General features: G+C 38.0%; 1 protein-coding gene across 8 annotated transcripts in view; it reads right to left on the bottom strand.

Annotated features, from left to right (window-relative positions):
- GRIK1 (glutamate ionotropic receptor kainate type subunit 1) overlaps positions 1-27443 on the bottom strand; it is a 388898-nt gene that overhangs the window by 117037 nt on the left and 244418 nt on the right. For all 8 annotated transcript variants that reach the window (XM_017541943.2, XM_037743256.1, XM_017541947.2 and 5 more), the window contains one exon: positions 14446-14627. In XM_017541943.2, the coding sequence (XP_017397432.1) occupies positions 14446-14627 (182 nt within the window). The remainder of the gene's footprint in view (positions 1-14445; positions 14628-27443) is intronic.

The following is a 27443-nucleotide window of genomic DNA, read 5'->3' on the forward strand; positions in this document are numbered from 1 at the left end:
ACACCTGGCTAATTTTATATTTTAGTAGAGATGGGGTTTCAACATGTTGGCCAGGTGGGTCTCAAACTCTTGACCTCAAGTGATCCTCCCATCTCGGCCACCCAAAGTACTGGGATTACAGGTGTGAGCCACTGTGCCCAGTCAAGACTCATTTCTTAATGGAATTATTCTTATTAAACAACTTTTGACATTATATCATTGACTTAGATCGACAAACAGTTAAAAACAACTCAGTCCTTTTGTTAACATCATGTATGTGAAATAGGTGGGGTGTTGAATATATATTGATTTAAGAAGATTCCTAGTGTGGACATCATCAGTACTGCTTTCCAGTTTTCCCACTCAAAGGGTACATACTAGGATTGACTTTCCTAGTCCCCTGAGCTTGGGTGGGTGTAAGTGCTGGTTCTAGCCAATGAAGTGGAGATGATTCTGACATATGTCACTCTCCAGAGATCTCAGTTACCTAACATCACAGCATTGTTAGCAGTGCCAGAACAAGATGTTCATTTTTGAATAAATACATTTTTCTGTTTCATGAATACTGCAAGTCATGTAAATGGTCTTGTTTACAACTTTGTTTTGATTATTAGGAAGTTAATAATCAAAACTTTACCTGTAAGTTTTGATTATTAGGGTCAAAATTATAGGTTTTCCATTGGCAACTAGACAGGATCACAGGGTATACATTTTATGTGTGCTAATGTCAACTAGCTTTATGTTTTTCTTACCTAATTTTCTCCTTTGTGCAAACTCTCCTCCCTTTTAAACACATGTATTTGTTTGTTGCATTTTTCCAGGTGGTTCCAATTCTTTATAGAATAAAGATATTACAAATTAACAAATAATCATGATTGGGACAAGTCAAATAATTTTTCCCCATAAAAAGAGGTGGAACTCTTCAGATCTGGTGTAGCTGAGTTGGGTTAGAGTAATGAAGAAAAGGTTTCCATCAAAACAGTTTTTTACCACTAACTCCAGTGATCAGCATTGGTGGTAAATTCTAATCTATATTGTTACAGAATTAATTATAAGAACTCAAAAGACATCAGTACCAAAAGACAAGCTCCCGCATACTTATGACATTCCATTCCATCTAGATAACATAATCCTTAAATCAGCAAGAGGGAGGGTGGCTTGTACCTATTGTAAATGCTTTCTTCCTATTATGCTACTGTACATGGAAATACCACAAGACTATTCCATTGTTTCAGTAGCTAAAAAATGATTACTGCTTTCTTTTATTTGTGGTAAATCGGTCATCAGAAAGCAGATTAAAAACTCAGTGCCAGCAGGTGTGGTAGCTCACGCCTGTAATCCCAGCATTTTGGGAGGCCAAGGTGGGCAGATCACCTGAGGTCAGGAGTTCAAGACCAGCCTGATCAACATGGAGAAATCCTATCTCTACTAAAAATACAAAAAATTCTCCTGGCATGGTGAAACATGCCTGTAATCCCAGCTGCTCAGAAGGCTGAGGCAGGAGAATCACTTGAATTTGGGAGGCAGAGGTTGCAGCGAGCCAAGATTGCATCATTGCACTCCAGCCTGGGTGACAAGAGGGAAACTCCATCTCAAAAAAACAAAACAAAACAAAACAAAACAAAACAAAACTCAATGACAGCTGGCTCTTGAAAGGACCATTCTAAGGCCCCACTGTTATCAATATAACCTGGGACACAGTCACTGCTCACTGACAACCATAATCCCACATGGGTCCAGCTGTTTTCTGCAGCTTTTGCAACAGAACTCTTATGACCTTGTTCACAGTGGTATTGACCTTCTTAGTCTAGCCTAGTTGTTCTTGGCAATGATGATCTCTTATATCTTGACGGGTGATGTTATCAAGAACAGCCTGCGCAACCCCATTTTAGTTTGTCTTGAGAGTTCTCAATGAAGCCTAAGTGAAGATGACCAAGATGTAGTTCATAGGGGTCTAGCGGCTGTGGCTGGTGACAGAGTCATTCTATAAAATACATGGAAAGTCTTTGACTCAGTCTTCCAACAACACGTGGAGGTATCTTAAAAAGCCTGCATCATATTTCAGTCTGATCATTTCCTGGAAGGCAATGCAGAGCTATGGAGACAGCAATGAAAAATTTCTCTCCACAAATTCTCAGCAGCCATCACTAGGAGAAATCCATATGTCACACAAAATAGGCCTGCTACTACTATTGTGGTAACAGAAACTCAGAATGGAACCTGGAGTGCTCCCGAGCAATTTTGAGGTGTTCTTGTAATATTTATATGGTTTTTTATTACTGCTATTTTTTCAGTGAAAAATAGGCATCTTGGAAGTTTATACTGACTAAGCTGAATTGTATTTCTCTTTTTATAGTCTTCTCAATATCAGGATAAATTCTAAACCACCAGACATGGTTTGTAGTCAATAATTTCAAGTGAATAACTTCCAAATGTGTGAACATGCAATGTGGCTAAAATAATGGTTTTTACCTCTAGATAGAAATAAGTTTTTTTGCTACAGGAGTCTTTAGCAAACCAGCTAAATGATATCAACTCTCAGAGCACAAATTGTAAGATGAAAGTTTGAGCTGCAATATGTAGCCCTTTTTCATTTGCTAACTGTAATATTTTAGGCTGCATCTATACTATCCTCTGAGCCAGATGCCTCTGTGGCCATGCAGTTTTTAATGTTCATTATCAGTAGAACGAGGTAGATATAAGTCAGTCTTTAGATCAGTGTTTATTGCTATAGAAAGTACATTCATGCCACATTGAATGAATATAGCTTGCATTTACAAAAGTTGCAATGGAATGTATAGAAAGCAGCATTAGACACCAGAAAATCCTGATATATAGAAAGATACCCCTTTTATGGAGTAGGCTGAATAACGGTTCTCTAAAGATGTCCACATCCTAATTCCAGAACCAACTGATATATTCCTTTACATGGAGACGGATTTTACAGATGTGATTAAATGAAAGATTTTTGACATGGGGAGATTTCTCTGAGTTATCTAGGTGGGCCCAGTGTAATCACAATGAAAACAGCAGGGTTTTGAGGCAGAGAAGGTGTAAATGGAAATGTATGAATGGAAGCAGAGGGAAACAGGGAGTGTGATGTGGAATGAGGAAAGCCTCTGTAAGTCAGAAAAGGCAAGAAATTGGATTTTTCCCCAGAAGCTTCCATAAGGAAAGCAGCCCTGCTAACAACATGATTTTAGAATTCTGATCTCTAGAACTGTAAAAGAACGTATCGTTTAAGCCACTAAATTTGGGATAATTTGTTACAGCAGCAATAGAAAGCCAATACATCTCATTTTCTCATCTTTCTGTGATTATGGCGTATGAAATTGCACAGCTTTGGTACATTAACATCAAAAACATGTATCAAGAGGAAGAAATGACTTTTTCTTGGTTTGAGGTTGACAGCTTGCTAAATTTCTCTGTTTCCTTCATTTACTTACACATATTAACCACCTGCATGTACACAGGTGATAAGCTAACCACAAGTCTAGGGTTTTTCCTTGCATTTGAAAACTGTGCTATACAATTTACAAATCCATCCCACTTTTCTCCTGCCTCCAAGCCAAACTAAAGACAATCAAAGGATATTCCACAGAGAGTTGATGAATTAAATAACTATACTATTTGGAAGTTCTTCTCAGTCTTAACTCCTTTATAAGCTTTTCTCCTATAGGTATGGTCTGCAGGAGAGAGGAAACTTATACTAATTGATATTAATAAGTGGAGTGGAACTCACTGGAGTTTAGTTTAGCTTAGAAGATGATCCGACTAGAAGAGCCAGATTGCATCACCCAGGTGCACAACAGATGAGATTATGCTATTTAAGGAGTACAGAGTGTCGCGAACAGAGCAGGAAAAGATTTCCCATGGTAGAATGAAATAGGCAGTCTGGTAAATAGGAGAGAATAGAACATTTGGGGAGACCACATGAACCTAAAAAATTACCTCTCTGCAACATCTAGGGGAAATTGGTGGAAAGATGATATATAAGAGAGAATACAGGGAGAACAAATTTTAACAGCAAATGATTGAACAAAATCTAGAAGCTGGAAGTTAACAGAAAATCTGTTGAATTATTATCTACCCCAGATGATTCAGTGTAATCTTTTTGTAATAAGCTTTGTTCATAATGATGTTAATGAAAGCTATACCTCAAATTTGCTTGAAAGTAACCTTTTGAAGGAGAGACAGGGCATAGCCATTAAATGATGGTCTTGCTGCTCTCACAAGATCTCTCTTGCCCAGTAAATTCTTCATGCGTCTGCAGCCTGATCTTCACCTTTTTGGATGATTTGACCTTGTCAATTTATCTGAAAATTATCAGGCTTGGAAAATAATTTATATCAGTGTTTCTCAGTATATTATTAGAACCACCCAGAAACTTCTCCAAAATACCAATGCCTGAGCCTCATTCCTAAATATTCTGATTTATTTTGTCTAGGGCATGTTTCAGGCACTGATAGTTATTAAAAACTCCCCAGATGACACTTATGTACAGCCAGTGCTGAGAACCACTGATTTATATTAACCAAGTCATATTTTTAAGCTACAACAATAATATTCACAGCTACTGCTTGCTGAGTGCCACAACATGATGTTCACTACAGTAATAGCTTCTTGACATTTAATTGGAGAGGAAGTGTTATTCCTGATTTATAGATTAGGGAGATAAAACATAGTTATAGTATTTGAACCCAGGTTTGATTTCAATCCTGGAATCTTAGGACTTTATTAATTTATTAATTGATAATAGGAGGTGTAAATGGCAGGAAAATCAATAATTTTGCATAAAATTCTTCTGGACTTTGAGAATCCAAATAAAAGCATATGATTATTTAAGACCAAGGTTAGAAGCACAGGAGTTGAAGCTTTATCTTAAGCAGGATGCATCGATCAACCCAACTGAGTTTGTTAAGTTTCCCATTTACTTGTGAGAGAGCCTTCCGTATAAATGCTGGACCCCGCTGTAAAAGGGCCTTCATTGGACAATGTTCCAGGGACTAGGAGGTGCTTCACTCCCAGTTCTTCTTCTGTAAGAATTCAGACCTACCTTGATCTGCTGCTATGACATCCCTTGAGAGATTAGAATTAATTAGACACAGCTTTACTTGTGATTTTGAATCCCTTTAGGTCACATTTGGAAAGAACTTTAATCTCCTTAATGGAGTAAGAAAGGATAGTTTCTAAAAATTGGTTAACAGATTTTTTTGTGTGTGGCTAAAATGGTATATTAGACATAATAGATATTTTTGTAACTGGATGTTATAATGGCAATGGGGAGAGATATGGAGAGCTCTGTATGGCATGCTAAGAAATGTGTCCTTTATTCTTAATGTAACATCAGGGGTGGGGAGGGTGGCACTCAGGAATTTCAAACATGGAGGTATAACATCGGATATTTTACTCAGAATGAATAGTGTTTAAGACTATGTAGGATTGTTAGAAAATAGGAGGGGAAAGGAACTTTTGACAGAGAGATCAATGATGTTAGTAGAGAAGGAAGATTATGAGAGACAGAGAAAAGGAGATTGAATCTGAAACATATTCCCAGGGCAGAATCTCCACTGTTTGCTAACTAGTGAATGTGAAAGGTGAGAGGGGATAAAGTAGATTTATTGGTTTTTTGGTTTCTAGTGGCCAAGACAGGGACAGAGGAGGAGAAACTGGTTGCTTGGGGGAAGAATGAAGAGGATGCAAGGTGTTAATTCTAGCATGAAAATGTGATAATATCAACTGAGATCTCAGGGAGACTTGGTATGTTAGGCTGAAAGGAGGCTTGGAAACCACTGTTACAATGTAATGCACGAGGTGATGTAGTGATACAGAGTTAGAATTGGGAAGCCAATTCCAAGAATTGTATCACCCCTGTAGTTTTGCCTAGACGCAAGACTACTGCTACTAATATGACGATAATCTCTAAGTGGAATATTTTGTATACTGGAGCTGAGCTTAATGCCTTACCTTTAATCTATTGTCACATTTAAATTTTCTCAAATAATGTGACATACGTACTAATGCATTCCTGTTTTAGAGAAGCGGAAAATAATGAATCATCGGGTCCTTCACTAAATAATGATCTCATCTAATACATTAGAGTTTTTAATGATACTGCAATTCCCCTTTTACCCCCGAAGATCCTTTGGCAAATAGAATGCTATGTGCCAAAAAGCAAACAAAAAACCACTGGCACATAGTTTGGCTGTATAAATGGTGAAAGTTACATTTCATAAGATCACTCTTATAGCAGAGAGGATTTGGCTAACAGTCATGGGAAAAATAGAAAGGGTCCTTTTGATAAAATCTTGCATTTATGAAGGGTTAAGGAAGAAGTAGGTAGAGTTAACCCAGCAAAGTAATTTTAAACCACTTTAGTGTGCAGGCTTCTTGAGAAAAGCTGATGGACACTGCAACCCCCTTTCCACAGAAAAAGACACATCCAAGGCCATGCACATTCCTACAATTTTGAATAAAGCTGAAGTTCGTTGATCCAAGAAGCTTAAGACATGTCCTGACATATACATCTCCAAATATGTTTCACAATTTCTTCTAATGTACCCCTGCTTCCACTGCAAGGAACATTTTTCTTATCCCCTGCTGTAGTCTAATGTTGATATAGCTGGAATTAAGCATTAGAGCATTTACGGAACATATGCATATATGGTTTTTCTCATTTCCCAATTCAGGCTGAAGCAAATCTAAGTCCTTTCTAAAACTGACTTTTTGGAGGCCTTTGAGAATCCTCAATTGGATATCCTGGACACTAAAAATATGGGCAAATTGCACACACCTTTAGTAAATTGTTGGTTATCCACAGAGGTCAATTAATCCTTGTGTACATTTAATAACATACTCGTATCTGTGAATTGCTCCTTACACCTAGAACTAACTGTGTTCAGGGAGTGTAAATAGATTTTCATATCAGCCTGAGAGAAACATAGTTAGGAAGCGAATGTACTGCCCAAATAATTATATAACATAGTATAAATTATCATCAAATTAGTATAAATTGAGATTCATCATTATTACATTGTCAGGATTTATCCAAAGTAATGCACTTATCAATTAACTGGCTCAATGACTATCAAAGGAATGGAGGAACTTTAAGGAAGAATGAACTGCTTAGCTAATTTCCCATTTCTTTGAGAGCCTACTAAATACAGGCAAGTTCTTTATATCTAAACGCTAGTAAGAGGATTCTTGGTCACATGTATGCATGGAAGCTCAGAGCTGATGGAAATATTAGCAATTTGATGATTTTATTTATAGATGACATGACTGAGTTGAAGAGATATCAACAGAATTTCTCAAAGTTGCCTGTTTAGAGGATGTGAGATACTTCGGTGATGTAAGCATCATACTCTGATCTGAAATTCCAGACCTGTCATTGAATGTGGGACTTGAAGCCTCATTTTTCTCATTTATGACATATATTATTTTGAGAGAAAAAGAGATCATTGCAGTCAAACACAGAGCATATTATGCATGCAGTAAATACCAAATAAATGGTAGCTATTTTATTCTATTAGGGAAAAAGCAGAGTTTGCAAATGGGTCTCCCAACTTTCAGTCTAAGATTCTAGTCACAGTCCCTCGCTGACAGAAGCATACCAATATGACAAACCTATACAAGTAGCCCTGAACTGAAAACAAAAGTTAAAAATAAATAAATAAAATTAAGTTTATTAATTAAAAAAAGAAAGTAACTGTATGGTATTAGGACAATTTGCAAGCATCGGATAGTTTTACACTTGTTCCATTTATTTTCAAGGTCTCTTTTTGCCTTAAGGGGGCAGAGATTTGGGTTTTTATTCTTGGTGTTGCTCCCACTGTTTTATCTCCGACACCTTCAATCAATGCTCAACAAATAAGTATTGAATGAAAGAATAAATTTCTCTACAGTATCCCTACCACATTCTCTACTTGGTCATGGGACATTTGACATAATTATCATTTCTTAAGAAATTGTGTAAGGCTAGACATGATAGGATGTTTGAGAATAGAATGAAACATCATTCAAGAAATGCAAGGCTTAACTAAAATATGTTTCAGGTTGCAATATGATGAGAATCAGTTGATGTCTTATTGTATACAACAGTAGCAGAATAAGTTATCTTTCTTTTTCTTTCAAAGTCTGAGATAAGTTTCAAATTCCAGACTTGCCACTTGCTAGCTGTGTGACCTTGGGCAAGTGACAAAATCTCTCTGAGCTCTGTTAGTTTCTTCTATACGAAATTTTCTCGTAAAAGTTAAATGACTGATCCATTTAACCTGCTTAGCACAGTGCCAGCACATGGTAAGAGTTCTGTATGAAGTGGCCCCTAAGGTCTTTGGCCTATTCTATGTGTTTATGATGACAAAATGATTGACTTATAGATCTAACTTAGTGGGCACAGGTTTACAATCCCTTAGCATAGTGTGCCGTGCTTGACTTGATGTTTTCTATCATGAGAGAAAATCACGGCCGATGATTGTTTCTGTCTTATCTAAACAAAGGATGAAACCTATTTAACCATCTCTGTTTTCCATCATTCAGCCACTGGGCACAACATATATGAGGAAAGAATCAACACAGAAAATTATTTGATTAGCTAGCATTGCCATTGCACTTCCTAGCAGAGGAAAACCAGGCATTAAAAAAAAAAAAGAAAAACATGTTCTTCCCTGCCTTGTTTTTATGTTAATTGAAAGAGATAAAAAGAGAAGGGTGGAGGGAAGAAAAAAAAAGCAAGAGCATGCAAACGTTGACAGGGGAAAATGCAGTACAGTTCTACAAACTATTTTGGTGCAAACTGTTTTATGGAGACCAATGGCTCAATTATAGCTAAAAACTCATTGCCACTAGCGTTGTGGGAGAAGAAAACCTTCCTCGATTTGTTCATGTAAAGGAGACAGCAGGTTTCCTGAGTGGGAAACCATGTGTTCATGCTCACCTGCTGGCCATTCTCCAGCTCAGGAAATGGGTCCAGCCCCCAGGCAGCTTCCCAGTGAGGGGAGCAAGGCAGTGCCACCTTGCTCTGCATCAGCGAACCATTAGGAATGGGTGCTTGAGAGAGCAATTTGCTCACTGAAACCTACCATACTGAAGAGTGACTATGCAGCTCTCCGAAGAACCAAATTTATTTTCAGGAAGTGAAATCACAGGTTCAAACGCATTACAGTTTCTTAATAGTATAGGATTTCATAGTTGAATGAAGCCTTTCTTCCAGGGTAACAGGCACAGAGGAGCAACTCACCCACATGTGGCTGGCAGAGATGAGAGCATAGCAGACTCAGTGGAGTAGAAGAACATATGATTTTGGAGATGATTTACTGGAAACATCTAGAACAGTTCTTGGCTCATTCATTCGTTTGGTTCATTTATTCATTCAACAGAGTTGTACTGAACACTTGTTATCTGTCAAATAATGTAGTAGGTGCTAAGGATTTTGGGGAAAAAGACAAAGAAGGTTTCTGTCCTCTTGCAACTTACAGTGTAGTAAGGGATATGGACAACACATGAATAAATGTCTTAATTCACTATCATTTTTATTGTGATAGAGCAAACCAAGTAGAGTGAAGAAATACAGAGAATGAGAAGGGAGCTTCCTCTCTTTTATCTCTCAAGAGATTTTCATGAAAACTTAGGTGGGACTGATTGGGAATTTAGAATGTTCCAGGATTTGGCAATTGCAAGTGCAGAGGCTATGATATGGGGAGAAAAGAGTGTGTCACATGACCAGAAAGGATGCCTCTGAAATGGAGCAGCAGATACTGGAAGCCAGCAAGAAGGCTGGAGAGAGAGGCAAGGTCATGCAGGCCTTGGTGTTTTTGTATTTAAGTGTATGTTCAGTACATGGTAGATAAAATCATTACCTTGGTTTCGATTTTCTTTAAAATTTTTTAAATTATACTTTAAGTTCTGGGGTACCTGTGCAGATTGTGTAGGATTGTTAACATAGGTATACACACGCCATGGTGGTTTGCTGCATCCACCTGCCCGTCATCTATATTAGGTACTTCTCCTAATGTCATCAGCTTCAATTTTCAATTGCAAAAGAAGAATAATACCAATCATATGAAAAGTTATTGGGTCACTTAAATGAGATGGTTCCTTAGCACCCAGCATCCTGCTAGGCACATGCTGGGAATTCCATATGTAGAGCTTTCTTGCCCTTTGCTTCATTCTTTAAATTCATCTCCTTTCAGCCACTCCCTCAGTGGAATCACACTCAGTATGGATAAGGGTATATATGAAGGATGGACAGCGAAGAGTCAGTGAAAGAGTAGTTGGACTTGGGGAAATGGGAGTGAGGAGGAGCAATGGTTTCCACACCGAAGGCAGGTTAAGGAGAGAGCGGCATCTTTTCAAAGCATCAGGACTCCTGCTGCGAGGTGGTGGGTGGAAAAGTTGGGGAGAGGACACATGTACCCTTTTGGTTTATGGGGAACTTTCCAACTGTAGAAATTCGTGAAGAAAGTTCATATGAAAACCTCATCTTCTATGGCCTAATTAAGTCTTGACATTCAAATTTCAAATGAATTTTGGGGAAATAACTTCTCAGTTTCTCATCATATAGTACTTGTTCAATATGAATAGAAATAATTAGTTTGCCGAAGTAATTAGCATGCCCAAGAATAACTAGAGACTTTTCCCCAATTTTTACTTTTAGATAAATGTTAACTATCTTTAAAGTGCCTTTGATTTCTTCTTTTCTTAAGAATCATTAGAAGGTGGGAAAATACGATAAAGGTGAAGGGAAAAGCAGGATAATGATGGAAAATGCACATAAAGAGACTGCCACATCGACCTGGCAGAAAAATGTTCTCAGCAGTGATTTTAGTTACCAAAACAGTAAAAGCTATTAATACTAATCTTATCTATAGAAGGCCAGCAGCATATGATTGTGTTTTTTCCAGACATTTCTGAAAGCCTACTTCAGAATAGTCATCCATTCTGCTTGAAGGCCCTTCAGAGTAAAGTGAGCCCACCAGCTCTGAGATCAGGCAGTCCAGAGACCGTATGGTGGCCCAGCCAGGCTCAGAGACTAACCTTCTATGGGTCATGTATCCTGTCTGATCATCAGTTTCCTCACCTGGAAAGTGAGAATGCCAAACTTAACTCAGGGGGTTGTTTGAGATTGACGCTCTAATTGTGTAGCATGCCAAGCACTTTCATTGGCACCTCTTAGGAACCTCAGTAAAAGAGGTAAGTCTCCTTCCTTTCCTTTTTTTGGGTAGAGGGATTGGTGGAATGAATGACAGCCAGAATCGGTTCCCAGAATGCCTGAGTTCTCAGCCTCCCTGGGGAATCTCTTAGCAGACGAGTCTCTGTTTCTACAGGTTTTTCTCCAGGGCAAATGGAGCAAGTTAAGCTAGATCACATAGAGTGCTTGGGCCTTACTTTGATGAGAACAGAAAAGTCCTGAGTTCTCCAATATCCCCTTTCAAGCACAGCAGCCTCTGGAGGTTCCAATGAAGCCGCATTAAACTGACATGAGTCCTCCGTTGTTATTTCAAAAACAGCAGTTGCGCTTTTACATGCAATACGGTAGGAATTTCATTTTAGGACCTTTAAAAAAGGGTTCTTATTACTGAAATGTTTCTACATTATTAGTCTAGAATGAAAACTGGATGAGCCATCTCAAAGGTGTCTTCCTCCAAGCCTCACAGACACTCTTACCACTAAAATGATTAGGAAAAGCAAACTTAGAATAAAACGTGGTAAGAGAGAGGATGAAGAGAAAAATGTCTATGTCAGTGACTGGCACAAAGCTGAACTAACCCTACTTCCCGCTATCCCAGCCAGACATTTCTTGAGTGCCACTCTTAGATATTTCGCTTTTGTTTTTGTTTCAATTGTCCTTTGAATGATGTAATCCCTAGGCTAATAGGAAAGGGCCACTTTTTTTTTTTTTTTTTTTAATTGCAATGGAGTTTCACTCTTGTTACCCAGGCTGGAGTGCAATGGCAAGATCTTGGCTCACTGCAACCTCTGCCTCCTGGGTTCAAGCAATTCTCCTGCCTCAGCCTCCGGAGTAGCGGGACTACAGGCGTGCACCACCATGCCCAGCTAATTTTTGTATTTTTTTAGTAGAGACGAGGTTTCACCATGTTCACCAGGATGGTCTCAATCTCTTGACCTCGTGATCCACCCACCTCGGCCTCCCAAAGTGCTGGGATTATAGGCATGAGCCACCATACCCGGCCCAGAAAAAGCCACTTCTGTCAAAGGAACTTCAAGTCCAAATTTAGTGAAATAGAAGAGAAAGTCTAGCAGCCCTTCCCTACCCCCACTGTACACCGTTCTCGCCTATTCCAGACCTGCCCTTGGGAGAGATGTGGCCAGTTATGAGACAAATGGGTATCTGGCAAAGAGAAGTCTCATCAGCAAATCACTCTCTTAAATGTAACAGAAGTCCTCAGCCTCTGTTACAACAGGCTCCTGGGAAGGGATGCTTCTTTGCCTTTTGAGGGTTACACATAAATCTGGGTGCTTTTCTCAGTTCTGACCCACACACCTCATTACGTCCTTTAATGAACTGTATTAAAATTCTTAAATGAAGCTTTACCATAAAGGACTACTAATTGCATTTATTTACCTTTAAAGTTCTTCAGTTGTTGACACTAGTGCAACATGCTTGCTTGCTTTATTGAGAGACAATTTTAATATCTAAAGATTTGTTAATATAACTATAGCATAGAATTAAGTAACAGATACTCTTCTGCCTAACTGGAGTGACAGCATCTCATGGTGGAGAAAGCACTGGATGTATGACTCTGCCAATGTCATTTTATGTCTTGCAAAGTGTGAGGATTAGATATGGTGATGTCTGTGATTGCTTTCAAATGCAATTTTATGTTCCCAACTTTACTTTATTTATTTAATTAATTTTTTGGAATAGTGTCTCGTTCTGTCGCCCAGGCTGGAGTGCAGGGGTGCCATTTTGGTTCATTGCAAACTCCACCTCCCAGGTACAAGCGATTCTCCTCCCTCACCCTCCCAAGTAGCTGGGATTACAGGTGCCTACCACCACACCCGGCTAATTTTTTTTTGTATTTTTAGTAGAGATGGTGTTTTGCCATGTTGACCAACCTGGTCTTGAATTCCTGACCTCAGGTGATCCACTTGCCTCAGCCTCCCAACTCCAACTTTAAGTAGATTTTTTTTTTTTTTACTCTAATCATCCAACAGATAATAGAAACATTTGGTCAACATTTTTGACTGGTGACGTTCAGTGCAATTAAAAATTCAATTCTGAACTCAACAGCTTCATGGAGATGCTCTGCAAGTGTGAGATGGAGCACCAGAAAGTCAGGCCAGATGATTATTTGAAGAGAGCTCTTCCTAGTGATTCAAGAATCCACAGTTCTGCATTCATGCAGAGGGGTTTATCTACTTATGAAATGACTAGCCCTTAACTATCAACAACATAGCAACCCCTGACATTTTAAACAAAGGGGTGCAAAAACAGTGTTAATTTAGATAAAAAACATTGCCTATGCCACAATAATGACTTAGGTATAAAGAGATGGTCAGCAGACCGTATGAATGTAGCCTGGTTATTTTTTCTTTCTCCCAGGTTCAATCATCTAATCTTTTATTAATGCTTCTATTTTAAGCATCTTGCTAGCCTTTCCGATGTGTATTACAGGATGTTTAGCAGTACTCACTAATTGCCAGTAGAGTGCCCTGTTTCAAATATGACACCCCAAAATGTCTGCAGTCATTGCCATAAGTTTCCAGGGGGCAAAATCACTCTGGGGTGAGAAGCACTAGTCTACGCGTACTTTTTTTTTATAATTCGGAATTTACTTTCTTAAGCATAAGACCAAGTGCTCAGAAATTGTTATTCTATTGTTATTATTCTGAACATTACTAATGTCTTTATTGATATAGGATTTCACAATTTACCAAGTATTTCCACTCACATTATCTGTGGAGATAAATGCATAGCAGTTTATTGTCTACAACAAATTAGAAGAAAGAGGCATGTTTTCTGTAACTGTCTCTGCATTCCTTTTTACTGTGTTTACAATCCTGCATGTTTCACAAAAGAGGTCTTGCCATGAGGAAGATGTATTTAGGACAAGTCAGGCATTGTGTAAATGAAATCTAGCGTAATCTTTTCAAGAGACATGAGAGAGAGAGAGAGAGAGAGAGAGAGAGAGAGAGAGAGAGAGATGTTTAATCACCTTGAAGTGATGTCCTTCTCTCATCTTCTGCTGGTAGGAGTCACATAATACCCGGTCCACCCATAGAAACCACACATTTACAACTAATCACTCACATGAGGCTTCAATGAAGCCCTATAAACCCTCTGAGCCCCTTGCCTCTTTAAAAGGTTCTGAAAATGATAATCTTTAGCCTAAACTGGACTGCTGCAGTTTTATCGTGCTGCATTATGTGAAAACTAGATGGCATTTTTGAAAAACAGAAAATGACATTTCTCCCACACTTCCACATCCTCCCTAGCCCTCTTACCTGCTTAAGGATTTCAGCAGCTGTTTCATGTGAACAATCAAATATCACATAGAACTCCTTGCCTTTCTTCATCTCCTTGAGTAAAGGCTTGGCATCTTTATTCCCAGAAGGCAGCTGGCGGATTTTGATTTTAATATTATATCTGGAGGGAGCTTTGATGAGCTCTTGTAGACGAATTAGACCTAGAAAATGACATCCAATCATGCAACAGAGACTGTTCTGTCAACAGTATTGTTTATTGCCATTTATAGTTAAACTCGTTTTAACTCCAAAATGTACCCAGTGGTCACCTTGCTAAAGGTTATACCCCTGCTCTCCCATTTGTCATTCATCTTTCTTTGGTGGATTATACTATTTTCCCTTTTGGGAATGTATGGCTTGGAAGCATAATTTTCCTAGGAGCATTTTAAATTTATTTAGAATGCAATTGTCCTTTCATCTTTCAGGGAATACCTCAAATTTTTAACAAATCAAACCGGCAACTGTCAAACTTAGTAAACAAAAAGTAGGTTGAAGTTTCCAAAAGTGTTTGATGAAATAGATCACATCTGCTTACTTACAAAGCCAATAGAATGCGAAGGTTTCTCTTGGCTGTAAACTTCTCTAAGTCTTTTATTAAGTATTTGTATATAACATACTCTTAATCAGCTAATTAGTTGGGTTGTTTTATATAATCTTTCAGTTCCTGCCATATAAACTATCTGTAAATGGCTCATTACCTTTTCTTGCTAATATATTTGAATGTTAAATTGAAAAATCCTACTTAATTTTTTAAAAAGCCCATGGAATTTTTAGAAATTATGATCATAAAAGCAGAAACAGAATTTAAAAAACATTCTCTATTGGTTATTGCAACAAAACATATATGCCTAACTAACTTGATGGAGAATGTTTGATTTACCACAGGTGTGGAGCTACTGATCTGCACCGTTTCCTAATATAAGTGCTTTCCAAGGAAAGAAAAGATGCTGTGTAAAAGCCTCCGTCTTATTTCCCCCAGTGTTAGCAGGTGTTCACTGCACTGCATAATGTTGGCTCTCACTCAAGGACTTCCATCAGTCTGAAAAATTGAGGTTTTCTTTTTTGGTATGCAGTTCTGTGCCTTCTGGGTTTGTTAGCTTTAGATAATCAATAGGGAACATTAAGCTTCATGAGTATTCAATGAAAATTGTGGTATGCTCTGTGCAAGATTCAGCATGGATTCCAGCTACTGCCAAACTTGAGGCATTTTTTTTTTTTTTTACTATAACATACATTTTTGTGTGTGTGTGTGTGTTTCAAATGAGGAAAAGTTTCTCTACCACCATAGTTAGGTTTGATTCTGATATACAGTAAATTTATCATGATATTGAACTTCAGAGTTAAGTGTGTAGGGGTGATAGAATGGAAGAGTGGTTGCTGTAGAACCTTATCTTATGTAGATTTAGCGTTTATTGTCTGATATGACTTGGCTCTGTGTCCCCACTCAAATCTCCCCCCAATTGCAATCCCCATGTGTCAGGGGAGGAACTTGGTAGGAGGTGATTGGATCATGGGGGTGGATCTCCGCCATGCTGGTTCTCATGATAGTGTGACTTCTCAGGAGATCTGATGGTTTAAACGTGTGGCACTTTCCCCCTTTCTCTCTCTTTTCTGCCACCATGTATGATGCTTCTTGCTTTCCTTTCCCCTTCTGCCTTTATTGTAAGTTTCCTGAGCCCTCCTCAGCCATGTGGTAGTATGAAACAATTAAACCTCTTTTCTTTATAAATTACTCAGTCTCAGGTAGTTCTTCATAGCAGTGTGAAAATGGGCTAATAAATCAACCTTTTCTCTTTTTACACAAACATTGAATTGCTAGAATAATAGGCTTCCTGGGTTCTTGCTCCTTTTCAAATCGGTCAATGCGGTTGAAGGCCTTCAGGTCCTGATAATCAGCCACTTGTCATCTCACTTCCAGAGTCATGTGTCCTGAACTACTAAGGAGCATTAAAAATGAAAAAACATATAGAACATGGAATCATGTATTTGTTATTTGTGATATGTGTTAATCTTTGAACTAATCCTGGGATGTAACCATTATTACTGTTATTTAAATGAGTAATTCAGAGCCCAGAATAGTTGAGTAACGTACAAAGATAGTTAAGAAGAATTTTGGATTAAAACTGCTGTATGTGAATCCAACACTTAATCTTTTGACGTCACCATCCTGCCTTATAAATACAAGATGTTGGTGCTGAGGGAAGAGATACGATGTAGGGCTTAGGACTTTTTGATGAGATGGGGGAAAAAATAGAGACCCCAGGCTGCCTGAGTTTCTCTCCTGTTTTCCCTTGTCACCCACCTGCTTTGCAATCACATAGTTGTTTTTTTTTTTTCATGAGCATGACCATAAGGGACGGTTTAATGTGGTCTCTAAATAACACGGGAAAAACATTTAAAAAGGGCATTTTGTGTGCTGCAATGAACTGCTCTCTTGTTCTTTGTTGAATAGAATGTCACATCTTTCCATCATGATGATTTACATATTTATGGGATTTAAAGTTGACATACATTTTCTCACTTCTTTCATTTATTTTTATGGGAAAACATTTGCTGGATGCTCATTAGATGCCAAGCTTCATGTTAAGCCCTGGAGGTGCAAGACAACACAACCTGCTTCAAAGTCCTCACAGCCTGTAGGAGAATTTTATCCCATCAGCTCTCTTCAGGTAGATGGGGCATCAATTACCCCTTAACTTTACAGATTATGAGCTAAGGCTGCTGAAGACCGGAGCAACTTGCTCAAGGTTATATAGCTAATAAGTGGCAGAACCAGGGATTAAGGCCAAATCTACCTTCTGATACCAAATCTAGGGCTTTTTCCTCCAAATCATTGGCCCCTCCCAACTTTTGGATTTCTTGTCAACTGGCTGAATGAAAAACTAATTAATTGACTGATTAACTATATTTATAAATAGCTGTATAAATAAACAAAAAGAACATTTTAGACCAGCACACAATATTAAATCCTCATTTGGCACACTAGGCCATTAGTCAACGTCACCCCCAAATGTGAATATTAACTTTTACAATTGTTCCATAAAAGAAAGTATGTTTTAATACTGATAGAGGAAAAAGGAGAACATCGCAGTCCAAAAGACTAGTTTCTAATTGGAATAAATTTACCTTTTACAAAAAACTCACTGTTAAACTCCTACTTTTCTCCTTTTGCCAGTATATAGGTAAATTGGCCTCAGAAAGGGGGAGGATCAGCAGATTTAAAGATTAGGGACCAAAACTAGGAGAAGAACAATGAACAAGGGAGTGAGTTTTACATTTCTCTTCCTGAAGCAATTGTTTGCTTCAGAAAAGCCTTTCTGCTTTCATTAGCAAATGATGGAAAATTTACAATTCAAAAGGCACAGCAGACAAAATTTAGAGAAAGCTTTCCCTTATATTTGCATTTTGCAACAATCCATCAATCATTTACTTTGCTTTGTAATGAATAGTTAAAAATTATTTGCTAAACAAATAATTACTTCAGAGGAAGGACATCGATTTAGGCACAACACCTAGCTTTGCTAATCCTCCCGTGTTTGGATGCCGCCCTGATGGAGTGACCCAACCCTGCCAGCACCCCAGTTGCAGTGAACGGTAAAGGTGCATGTCATGCTGATAATGTGATTTTTTTTCTGGCCCACTGAGATGATGGGAATTTAAAAATAAAACGTAGATAAGAGAGAGCCAGACAAACCCAACAGAGGGACATTTTACAATAAAACTGACTTGGACTCTTTAAAAATGTCAATGTCGTATATGGCAAAAGGAAGCTGAATTGTCTGAATCGAATGAGACGAAAGGGAGTTGGCAACTGAATGCCATGACTGATCCTGTGACAATTAGCAAACATATATTTTTTGCTAGTAATAATATTAACAAATATATATTTCTATATATTTAGATAACATTATTATGTTATTGTTAACTTTCCTGAACTTGATCATTGTAGTGTGGCTATAATGAAGAAGGTCCTTCCTAGGAAATTCATGCTAATGTATTTATGCGGAAAAAGGTCAGGATGTCTGCAGCTTACTTTCAAATGGTTCAACAGTGCTCCTGCTTAGTATTATTTTTATCGTTGTAGGTATTTCTACATTAAGAAAATGATAGAGCATTATAGCAAATGTGGCCAAATGATAAGTGATGAATCTAGGTGAAGGGTGTACAGGAGTTTATTGTACATGTCCAGCAACTTTTCTCTAAGTTCAAATCTTTCTAAACAAAAAGAAAAAACATACTGATATAAAATAGTATCATAAGAGCCTCTTTCTTCCGTTTCTATCCCCAAGAATGAAGTTGGAAATGCAACTTTGGTTGAATAAACGCTTTAGAGAAAGAAGGCTGTTTTTTTTTTTTTTTTTTTTTTTTTTCCCCACATGAATGTGAGCTAAGCTCTGCATATAGATACAACTTTCAAAAATATCCAAATGGCCAATTCTAAACACTTGCTTTGGCCGCCTGTCTACTCGGTGCACTCAGATGTGACACAGAAAAAAATGCTGATTTGCATGTATATCGCGTGACTCAGGCAACAGGTGGAGCATATGGAGGAGGAAGAAAAAACCCTTTGCTATTTCCAGTGAGCATTTAAAATGTCCCATGCCTTCCTTTTAAGTAAAAACAAACTTTGCTATTTAGATTGCCCCTTTTTATGAAGTTGGCTACATGCCTTATAAATAGCAAAATAAACCTTAGGATATACCTCTGAGGTGAATAGATGCCAGTGCTATTTTACAGTGAGGAAAGTGAGGCATGGTGAGGTTAATTGTTTGGATCGGCCCTGAAAACGGGTCACAAATGCCAGGAATTCGAAGAGACCTTCAGGTCAAACCCCTACTTGATGCATGAGTCCCTTCTACACAGGCACTGCTGAACACCTCTCAGTGTGAGAAATTCTCTACCTTACACCACAGTCCAATCCATTTCTAGTTAGCTTTAGCTATCTTTAATGAGTCTCCATTCAAAAGAAAAGCACCTGGGTTTTCTTGAGTCTTAATCCAATTCCCTGTTTGTAAAACCACAGCAGTGTGTTTGATGCTGTAAAAATAAATGTATCAAACCACTGGGACCCAAAGATCAGGTTGCACATTTTAAATGTTAATTTCTTCTCTACTTGAACTTGGAAATATACAAAATGGCATTTCATAAACTTGTGGGTATATTAATATACCCAAATTTAATAGGATCCTTAAGGGAATCTGTGCATCCTCCAGAGCAGAGGAAAAATCAAAACTAAAAAATGAATTACCTGGAGAAATGCAATACTTTTAAAGTGAAGACCTTCATACATAGGGTTTCTCAGAAGAGCCAAAGAAAAAAAAGGCAAGAGGGAGTCTTCCCAAAAGAAAAATTGTGTACCTTGGTTACAAAGGACCTTATAGAAGAATCTAGTCTATGTATTCAAGAAAGTATATTGCACTCAGCTCCACCAGTATATGTTGGTGCTGAATTCTGTTAAGAATTAAGTTTCAACAGTAGATAACAATAATATACCTGTCCTGCAATATCTAAAGATTGATTTTCTGGACAGAGTTCTGAATATTTGATTAGGGTTCTGGTCAAAGAACCGAGGCGATAGATATGAAGGGTAGAAAAAAGTGAGTACAGGGAAAAAAAGAAACTATAATTTTTTTTGGGGGGGAGGGGCGTATTATGTGTAAAGAATGTTCCATCCTTGGGCTATTTCAAGAGGAATGGTGGGAGAGCACATTGCAGAAGAAGAGTTTTGGCTATCACAGGTGGCCATAACGGCACAGAGGGGTGAGTGGTGATGGCAGAAGGTGAGTCACTTATTTGGCACTGACTGTGGATAGCGTATCTTGCATTTTAGCTTGAGTACTCATGCCAAAGTGTTGATTTTCTTTGAGTCCAAACTTTGGGCTTCTGTCAAGATTTTTGGTTCTGGAGAGTGTGTTATTTCTGTTTTCTATGGGAAAATGGAAGTAAATATGACAGATACAGTTTTAAAAACTAAGTCAGCACTTAAATACAGCCATAAGAGCAGATATTTTACTTATTGACAGGCTGGTTGGGCACAATTAAATGAGTGAATCATCTATTTAGAACTGTGTACATAGCACTCAAGAATGTGGTTATTGTTATTTTTGTGATTTTCATTTTGTGTATGTTTTCTCCCAGGGTTTATTGTTTTTTTCAATCACTGCCCTTGTTAGTGATGCTAATCTCATTTCAAATTAATCCTTACTGTAAAGCTTGGAGACTTTATTTGGAGTGATGACTAATAACACATTCTTCATTGCAGGCTGTATTTTAGAAATCTCATGGCTGTGATATATTGATAAAAATGACTTAAGGTAAACAAAGATAAACTTTTCAAGGGTGATGTGTTATAAATTCAATTCTAGAGGCATTCCTCTGGTGCTCATTTTCTTCATGTACTCATCCAGTTCTATCCATAGGCTGAGGACACTCAAATTTGTGTCTTTAGCCCATTCCCGTTTTCTAGAGTCTAGACTACATATTAACTGCCTATTCTTACCTTCATTTGGATGTCCGATAGATATTTGAAACTCAAACTTAACATATTAACGACTCATTTTCTGATATCATTCTTATTTCCTTAAACTAGTTCTACCTATAACCCCTACTTCAGGTAATGACAACTCCAACCTTTGGCTCAGGACAAAAGATTCATCTTTTATTTCTCTCTTCTTTCTTTCCTAACCTCTACTCCCTCAGGATATTAATATTATTATTATTATCAGCATTCATTTTGATTCTTTAATCTACAGGTATGAATTAAACCATAGCTTGTCTCACCAATACCATGGCATCAATATTTTCTCAGACTGGAGCATGGTCTTCCTGTTTTTATCCTCCATTTAAAAATAAACTTAATATACGGCATTTGTCTCATGTCTAACGAATACAAAGTGTTTTTCTTGACAGTTGATTTCATTGAAACACTGGGCCAACCTTTGATATTTCAGAGGAGTTTGCTGTAGGAGGAAATATGCTTGCTATCTTCCCTGTTAAACAGGTGAATCTCTGAGGCAACCTGAGATGTCCCAAATTCTTAGGTCATTGAGTTCCTTAAATCAAAATAAGTTTCATACAGACCCAAAGGTAGTGCTGGATACTCAAAAATACATCTTAAAATAGTAGTGAAACTAATAGATAAAATGCATGCAGTTGAGAATATCCATGATGATTTTTGTACAGTTTCCTCAAAGACCCTACAATGTTTGAGCAATCATTCAAACACAGCCCCCACGTTACCACAAAAATGGAGATAAGGAAAGAGAACATGATCATACATAATAAAAACTTTTAACTGGGAACACATTCAAATATCCTCTAGGATATCATGCCTGCTCTACATTAAAAATGTTTCCAGAACATGAGCATATCTTACTCCTCTACTCTATGGCCTCCAACTCTTCCCCTGGTTTCTATAGGAGCCATCGGGCAGGTGGCCATGTCTCCACCTTTGCCTCTCTAGAGTGTGCAGTGATCCTTTTACTCTTACTACTCTTTAACAGTAGTCTTTCCTTATCCGAGGTCTTACTTTCCATGGTTTTAGCAACCCACGGTCAATAGTAGTCTAACAATATTAAATGGAAAATTCCAGAAATAAACTGTTTGTTAGTTTTCAATTGCATGCCCTTCTGAATAGCATGATGAAGTCTTATACCATCCTGCTCTATCCACATGGGATGTGAATCATTTCATCATTGTTGTTATTCATCTCTTATTGTGCCTAACTTATAAATTAAACTTTATCATAGGTATTATTCATACAAGTGCTATATATACAAACTTAGAACAAGTATACATGTATAGAAATAAACATATCAGGCCGGTAGCAATGGCTCATGCCTGTAATCCCAGTACATTGGGAGGCCAAGGCGGGTAAACCACGAGGTCAGAAGTTTGAGACCAGCCTGGCTGATATGGTGAAACCCTGACTCTACTAAAAATATAAAAATTAGCCGAGCGTGGTGGCAAGTGCCTGTAATCCCGGCTACTGGGGAGGCTGGGGCAGAAGAATTGTTGAACCTAAGAGGTGGAGGATGCAGTGAGCTGAGACTGAGCCACTGCACTCCAGCCTGGGTGACAGAGCAAGACTCCATCTCAAAATAAAATAAAATTAAAAATAAACATAGCATATATAGAATTCAGTAATATCTGTGGTTTCAGGCATCCACTGGAGGTCTTGGAATGTATCTCTTTAGGATGAGTCGAGACTACTGTAGAATGTTAGTCTGATCTTATGCCTCCTCTGCTCATAATTCTTTCACGGCTTCCCATTCCAGGCAGAGCACATGCTCCTCCAGTGGTTTACAAAGCCCTCCGTGACCTACAAGACCCTCCTCTCCAAACATCTCTTCTATCTCCTTGCCCCTCTTACTCTGATCCATCTACCCTGGCCTCCTTGCCGTTGCTCTGACATATGAGGCATACTCTAACCTTAGCTGTTCTCTCTGCCTATAACCATCTTCTCTATCACAGTATGTGGTTCACTTCCTCAGCGCCTTGCAGCCTTTGCTCAAACCTCATCTGTGCAATGTGACATGACCTTTAATTCTGCAAACCACATGTCTGGCTTCCAGATTCCCTTCAATCTGCTCTGCTTCTTCTTTCTTCCACAGCAGTCACCACCGTTCAACAATTATAATCATTTTATATAGGATGAAAAGATGGTTTATTATTCCCATAGAACCTAAGTTCCTTGAAGTTAGTGGGTTCTGTCTGTTTTATTCACTGATGTATTCCATGTGCTTAGAACAATGCCTGGTACCAATATTTATTGGTGTGTCCAATAAATATTTGTGGAATGACAGAATCTGACAGCATTAGCAAAGGTGAAGAAACACATGATCTACCAGGGTGGCATCACTATGGGACAGTGCACTGGCAACTACGGTTTTAGGAAAGCAATTTATCCAAGTTGGGAATAATTTTAGGTGCCTTCCAGGGTAACCTCTTGGGTACTGCAGGAATCCTTATCGGGACCTACCTATGGCACAATGTCCCAAGCCTGGGCTTGAACTCTTCCAGGTCAGGGTGTTAAATATTTTTGGAAGAGATGCATTTCATCCCCTGAGAGATATAGTGATTAAAAGTGTATTCTTTCAGTGATGCTAAAAAGCTACTTCCCTCAATCCTTCACATACTTTGAAAGCACAGAGGACTGGCTAAAGCCTCTTATTTCATGACCCTTTAGATATCTATCGACAGTACCATTAACTTCTATGTCCTTATTTTTTTTCCTTTGCAGTCTAAACATTTTAGTTACTTTAGCCTTACTCCTGTATTCTGTAAATGAGTATTCTCAACATCCACATACTTATAATGAAGTAAGGGCTGGCATCATTGTGAATTTTGGGAGGCAGGCCTATCCACAGGTTAATTTTAGAACAGGAAAATTCCTACTTGAAGCACCCTGTTTCTTCTTTTGCTTGCATATTTTTTGTCTAAATATTTAGCTTAAGGGTATCTATAATAAGAATTCAAGATATTATCCTTCTTCCTATTCAATAAATAATGCTGGGATAACTTGTGAGCCATATGTAGAAGAATAAAGCAGGACCCTTTTCTTTCACCATACACAACAATTAACTCAAGATGGATTAAAGGTTTCAGTGTAAGACCTCAAACTACAAAAATCCTAGAAGAAAACCCAAGGAATACTATTCTGTACATTGTCTTTGGCAAAGAAGTCATGACTACGTTCTCAAGAGAAATTGCAACAAAAACAAACATTGACAAGTGGGACTTAATTAAACTAAAGAGCTTCTGCACAGCAAGAGAAATTACCATCAGAGTAAACAGACAACCTACAAAATGGGAGAAAATGTGTGCAAACTATGCATCCAACAAAGCTCTCATATTCATAATTTGTAAAGAACTTAAATCAACAGATAAAAAACAACCCCATTAAAAAGTGGGCAAAAGACAGACGCTTTTCAAAAGAAGACACGCAAGCAGCCAACGAACATACGAAAAAGTGCTCATCATCACAGATCATCAGAGAAATGCAAATAAAAACCACAGCGAGACACCATCTCACACCAGCCACAACGGCTATTATTAAAAAGTTAAAAGACAACAGGTGTTGGTGAGACTGTGGTGAAAAGGGAACACTTACATACTGTTGGTGGGAATTTAAACTAGTTCAGCCACTGTGGGAAGCAGTTTGGAGATTTCTCAAAGAACTTAAAACAGAACTGCCATTTGGCCCAGGAATCTCATTACTGGGTATATATCTGAAAGAAAATAATTCTCCCAAAAAACACACACACTCATATGTTCATTACTGCATTATTCACAATAGCAAAGGCATGGAATCAACCTAGATGCCCATCCATGGTGGATTGGATAAAGAAAATGTGGTACATATACACCACGGAATACTGTGTTGCTATAAAAAAGTATAAACTCATGTCCTTTGCAGCAACATGGATGCAGCTGGAGGCCATTATCCTAACTGAATTAACCCAGGAACAGAAAAACAAATACCACTTGATCTTATAAGTGAAAGCTAAACATTGGGTACACATGGACGTAAAGATGGAAACAGACACTGGGGACTGCTATAGGAGGGAGAGAGAGAGGCAGGCAGGGGCTAAAAAACTATCTATTGGTAACTACCTGTGCTCCCTCACTACCTGGGTGACAGGATCACTGGTACTCCAAACCTCGACATCATGCAATATACCCACACAATAAACCTGCCTATGTATCCTTTAATCTAAAATAAAAGTTGAAATTATTGCACATTGTCCTTTTAGCTATTTACATATGCAAATCCTCCATGATATGAAAGACTTAATGGTGGGGTTCAGCCCAGTGCTGTCAGGAGAGAGTTATTTTGGCAGGGCATTTGCACTGGCTGTCCCCTCTGCCTGATGTCCAAAATGCTCTCCCCCAGGTATCTACATGATTTATTTTTTAAATTCTCTTTAAATTTTTACTCAAATGATATTTTCTAGAGAACTTCCTGGGCATTCTTACATAAAATTGCATCCCCCACTTCTACTGCCAGTCTCCCAAATATCATTTGCTGCTTTATTTTTCTTCATAACATGTACTACTATCACACTAAATATTTAGTATATATTTTGTTCATTAGAGAAATAGTCTGTGGATTCCAGGAAGTTGGAGATATTTTTCTGTGTGGTTTATCCTCAGTACTTAGGATAATGCCTGGCAGTAAATGTCAATGAAACAAGGGAATGTATCACATCATATCTATCTATCTATCTATCTATCTATCTATCTACCTACCTACCTACCTACCTATGTATCTATACATCCATCCATCTATCCGTCGATCCATCTACCATTATTATCTATTTATCTATCTGATTGATAAATAGATAATACCTATCTTCTACCTATCATCTTTCTAATCTATCATATACCTATTTATATCTATCTAATATATCATTTACCTATCAGGTTGGTGCAAAAGTAATTGCGGTTTTGGCCATTAAATAGCAAAACACAATTACTTTTGCACCAACCAAATATCTACCTATCATGATCTATTTTCTATCACCTGTCTCTCCTCTATCATTTATTTACCTACCATTCATCATTTATCTACTTATCTATCGTCTATCATCTACCTATCACCTATTAATATCTATCTGCCCATCATCTACCTATCATGATCTATTATCTCTCTATCTACTATCTATGTATCTATTTATCTATCTACCTTTGTGTTTATCTGCTTGTCTGTCTTCCTGTCTGCCCATCTAATATCTAGAAGAATATACACTAAGGCATTATCTGTGATAGTTTTTCTGGGTGTTTTTGTTTATGTCTTATACTTTTAATTTTAACATTTTCTAAAGAAAGTAATCTTCTTTGTATAACTATATAAAAATAAAACTTTCAAACAGTGGATTGCAGAAGCCATTTGGATCTCAGGAAAGGGCAGCCACAGTACAGGGTCTGCAGATATGTGCCGTCTTGACTATTTTCCCAAGGATTTCAGAAAATATCACGTGAACCAACTGAATATAAACTTTGGTCCAGTTTAGTTAAGGACAAGTTAGAGTAGAGAAGAGAGACAGGCAAAACTATAAAGTAGGTGTTTCTAAGTCATTCACAAAATAAAAGCTAAGCAGAATGGGTATTTTTTTTTTCATGTTTTGCCACTGAAATTTGAATGAGCACTTGCTTGTTTGGATTCAGCCTTCTCTGCCGACTGTGTAGGTAATCACCTAACCAAGCATAAGAAAACATTTTGAAATCCCACACTCTCTGGCATGCAATATTCAATGCGTTTGTTGTCTTTTAAGAGAGCCAAACTTAAAATGTGCTGTGATCAGTTTAAAGTAAGAAACTACATTTTAAGTCATTCTTAGCCATTAACACTGTTGGGGCTCAGAACATGATACCCCAAAATATGACACCTTGGCATGCTGAGTGCTTTGAACTGAAAAATATTGCAAAGGTCTCAGAAACAAGGTCTTTCTGACCTTCTCCTGACCCCTAGTATCCTGCCCCTGTTAATCCCCTGAAGTGAGACATAGAAAGTAGAATTTTCCTTCTCCGAGTGGAGCATAGAAATTAGAACTCCTCTCCGCCAAAGCAAGCTACAGAATCTGAAAGATCATTCTCTTTTCCCTTGAAGACTCTTATTTCACAGGGGTCCTGCCCCATACCCAGGAGGAAGGAATACTCCACAGTGAGACTAAGAAGAATGCACAGACAGGCCTTGTTGGGCTTCCCCCTTCAGCCTATTACTACTAGATTCTAACATTTTGTCCAATCATATTTCTACATTTTGCTCATTCTTCATTGAATCTAAGCATCAAAATAGACAGTTTTCCCTAGGTCTTTGATCTTCCTTTCTGAAGCCTCCTGAGTCATGTAAAACTTTGATTAAACAAATTTGCTATGATTTTCTCTTGCTAACCTGTCTTTTGTTATATGAGTGTCATCTGTGACTGTTAGGATGGTTGAGGAAAGGTATCGGTTCCCCCAACACCTCTTTGAAA

The sequence above is a fragment of the Cebus imitator genome, unplaced genomic scaffold, assembly GCF_001604975.1.
Source record: "Cebus imitator isolate Cc_AM_T3 unplaced genomic scaffold, Cebus_imitator-1.0 Scaffold138, whole genome shotgun sequence".
Taxonomy (NCBI): domain Eukaryota; kingdom Metazoa; phylum Chordata; class Mammalia; order Primates; family Cebidae; genus Cebus; species Cebus imitator.